Source organism: Acanthisitta chloris, unplaced genomic scaffold, assembly GCF_000695815.1.
Source record: "Acanthisitta chloris isolate BGI_N310 unplaced genomic scaffold, ASM69581v1 scaffold1513, whole genome shotgun sequence".
In the NCBI taxonomy this organism is placed as follows: domain Eukaryota; kingdom Metazoa; phylum Chordata; class Aves; order Passeriformes; family Acanthisittidae; genus Acanthisitta; species Acanthisitta chloris.
Genome location: NW_008664107.1, coordinates 1 through 1,422, shown reverse-complemented (window position 1 = coordinate 1,422; position 1,422 = coordinate 1). Strand labels below are relative to the sequence as shown.

General features: G+C 49.9%; 1 protein-coding gene across 1 annotated transcript in view; it reads right to left on the bottom strand.

Annotated features, from left to right (window-relative positions):
- The window catches only part of LOC103798902 (laminin subunit gamma-1-like), a gene marked incomplete at its 5' end in the record, with an annotated part of 11,049 nt that extends 10,445 nt beyond the window's left edge, over positions 1 to 604 (bottom strand). Inside the window, one exon of the mRNA XM_009071186.1 lies at positions 451 to 604. Within this exon, the coding sequence (XP_009069434.1) occupies positions 451 to 604 (154 nt within the window). The remainder of the gene's footprint in view (positions 1 to 450) is intronic.
- Between the last annotated feature and the right edge of the window lie 818 nt (positions 605 to 1,422).

Below are 1,422 nucleotides of genomic sequence, written 5' to 3'. Positions count from 1 at the left end.
TTGGGGCTGGGTGATCCCTAAGCTCCATCCCAAATCCTTAACATACTATCATACTATGCAGTGCCTCTCTGAAAAGCACAGCTCAAGGTCTGCATTTGCCAGAAGTCACTCTCCTTGCTGTGCAGATGCAGCAAACAAGGCACTGAGCCTTTGAACTGTGCAAGGTCACTCACTGCCTGCACTAAAAAAGGAAGCCACGAGCCCCTGCTACAATCACACGGTCACGTGGCAGTTTTCTATTTAAAACCCTTATTTAGAGCTATTTATAAAGCTATTTATAAATCAGGCCTTTTGTACAGCCTTAATAGCTGCTCCTTGACCGCTGCTCGTCCCCACCCACAGCAGCACTGAGGCACATCAGTCACTTGTGACAAACATGACATTCCTGCATGAGGCAAGCACAGACACTCCAAATTCAGGCTCTCTGCCCCGAGCCAAGGCAAGCATCACCTCTCACAGCCACGTCCACTCTGGAGGTTGAAGAATCCAGGCTCACAGGCACTGCAGTCCCTCCCGGTGACGTGAGACAGGCACTCACACTGCCCAGTCACTTGATTGCAGCTCGTCTGCTGATTCACCGTGCCGTAGGGATTGCAGTGACAAGCTGCAAAAAGAAAAGGGATGGAGAGACATGCACAAAGTTAGAAGCCTCTCGTGGTGTTGGTACCCACCAGACCCTAAACAGTGCAGCACTGTACAATGCTTTTGCTTTGATGGCAGCAAGTGCCCACAAACCCAAGGACTTTAGCAAGCCTGAACCACCAAACCAGGTGTGCTGGTTTTGGCTGGGGCAGAGCTAACTTTCTTCACAGTGGGTAGTACAGGGCTATGTTTTGGATTTGGGCAGAACACAGGGTGATGATATGGACATGTGATTGCTGTTGCTAAGCAGAGCTCACACAGAGCCAAGGCCTTTGCTGTTTTCTGCACTAGCAAGAAGTTGGGTGTGCATGGGAGGCTGGGAGAAAACATAGCAGGGACAGGTGACCCAAACTGACATTCCATACCATATGACATTGTGCTCAGTATATAAAGCAAGGGGAAGAAGGAAAGGGAGGGACATTTGGAAGTGAGGGAGTTTGTCTTCCCAAGTAACCACTATGTGCTGGGGCCCTGATCTCCTGGAGGTGTTGAACACCTCCTGCCCACGGGGAACAGGGAATTAAATCCTTGTTTTGCTTTGCTTGTGTGTTTGGCTTTTGCTTTCTCTATTAAACTGTCATTATCGCAGCCTGAGTTTTCTAGATTTTACCCTTCTGATTCTCTTCCACCCCACTGGTGGGGGTGAGCGAGTGGCTGAGTGGGGCTTGGCTGCTGCTGGTGTTAAACCACAACACCAGGGTCAAGACACACATTGCTGCTGACTGGCACAAGCCTGACATGGTGTCCTAAACAACACCACCAGAGGAAACAGCAGCTCTT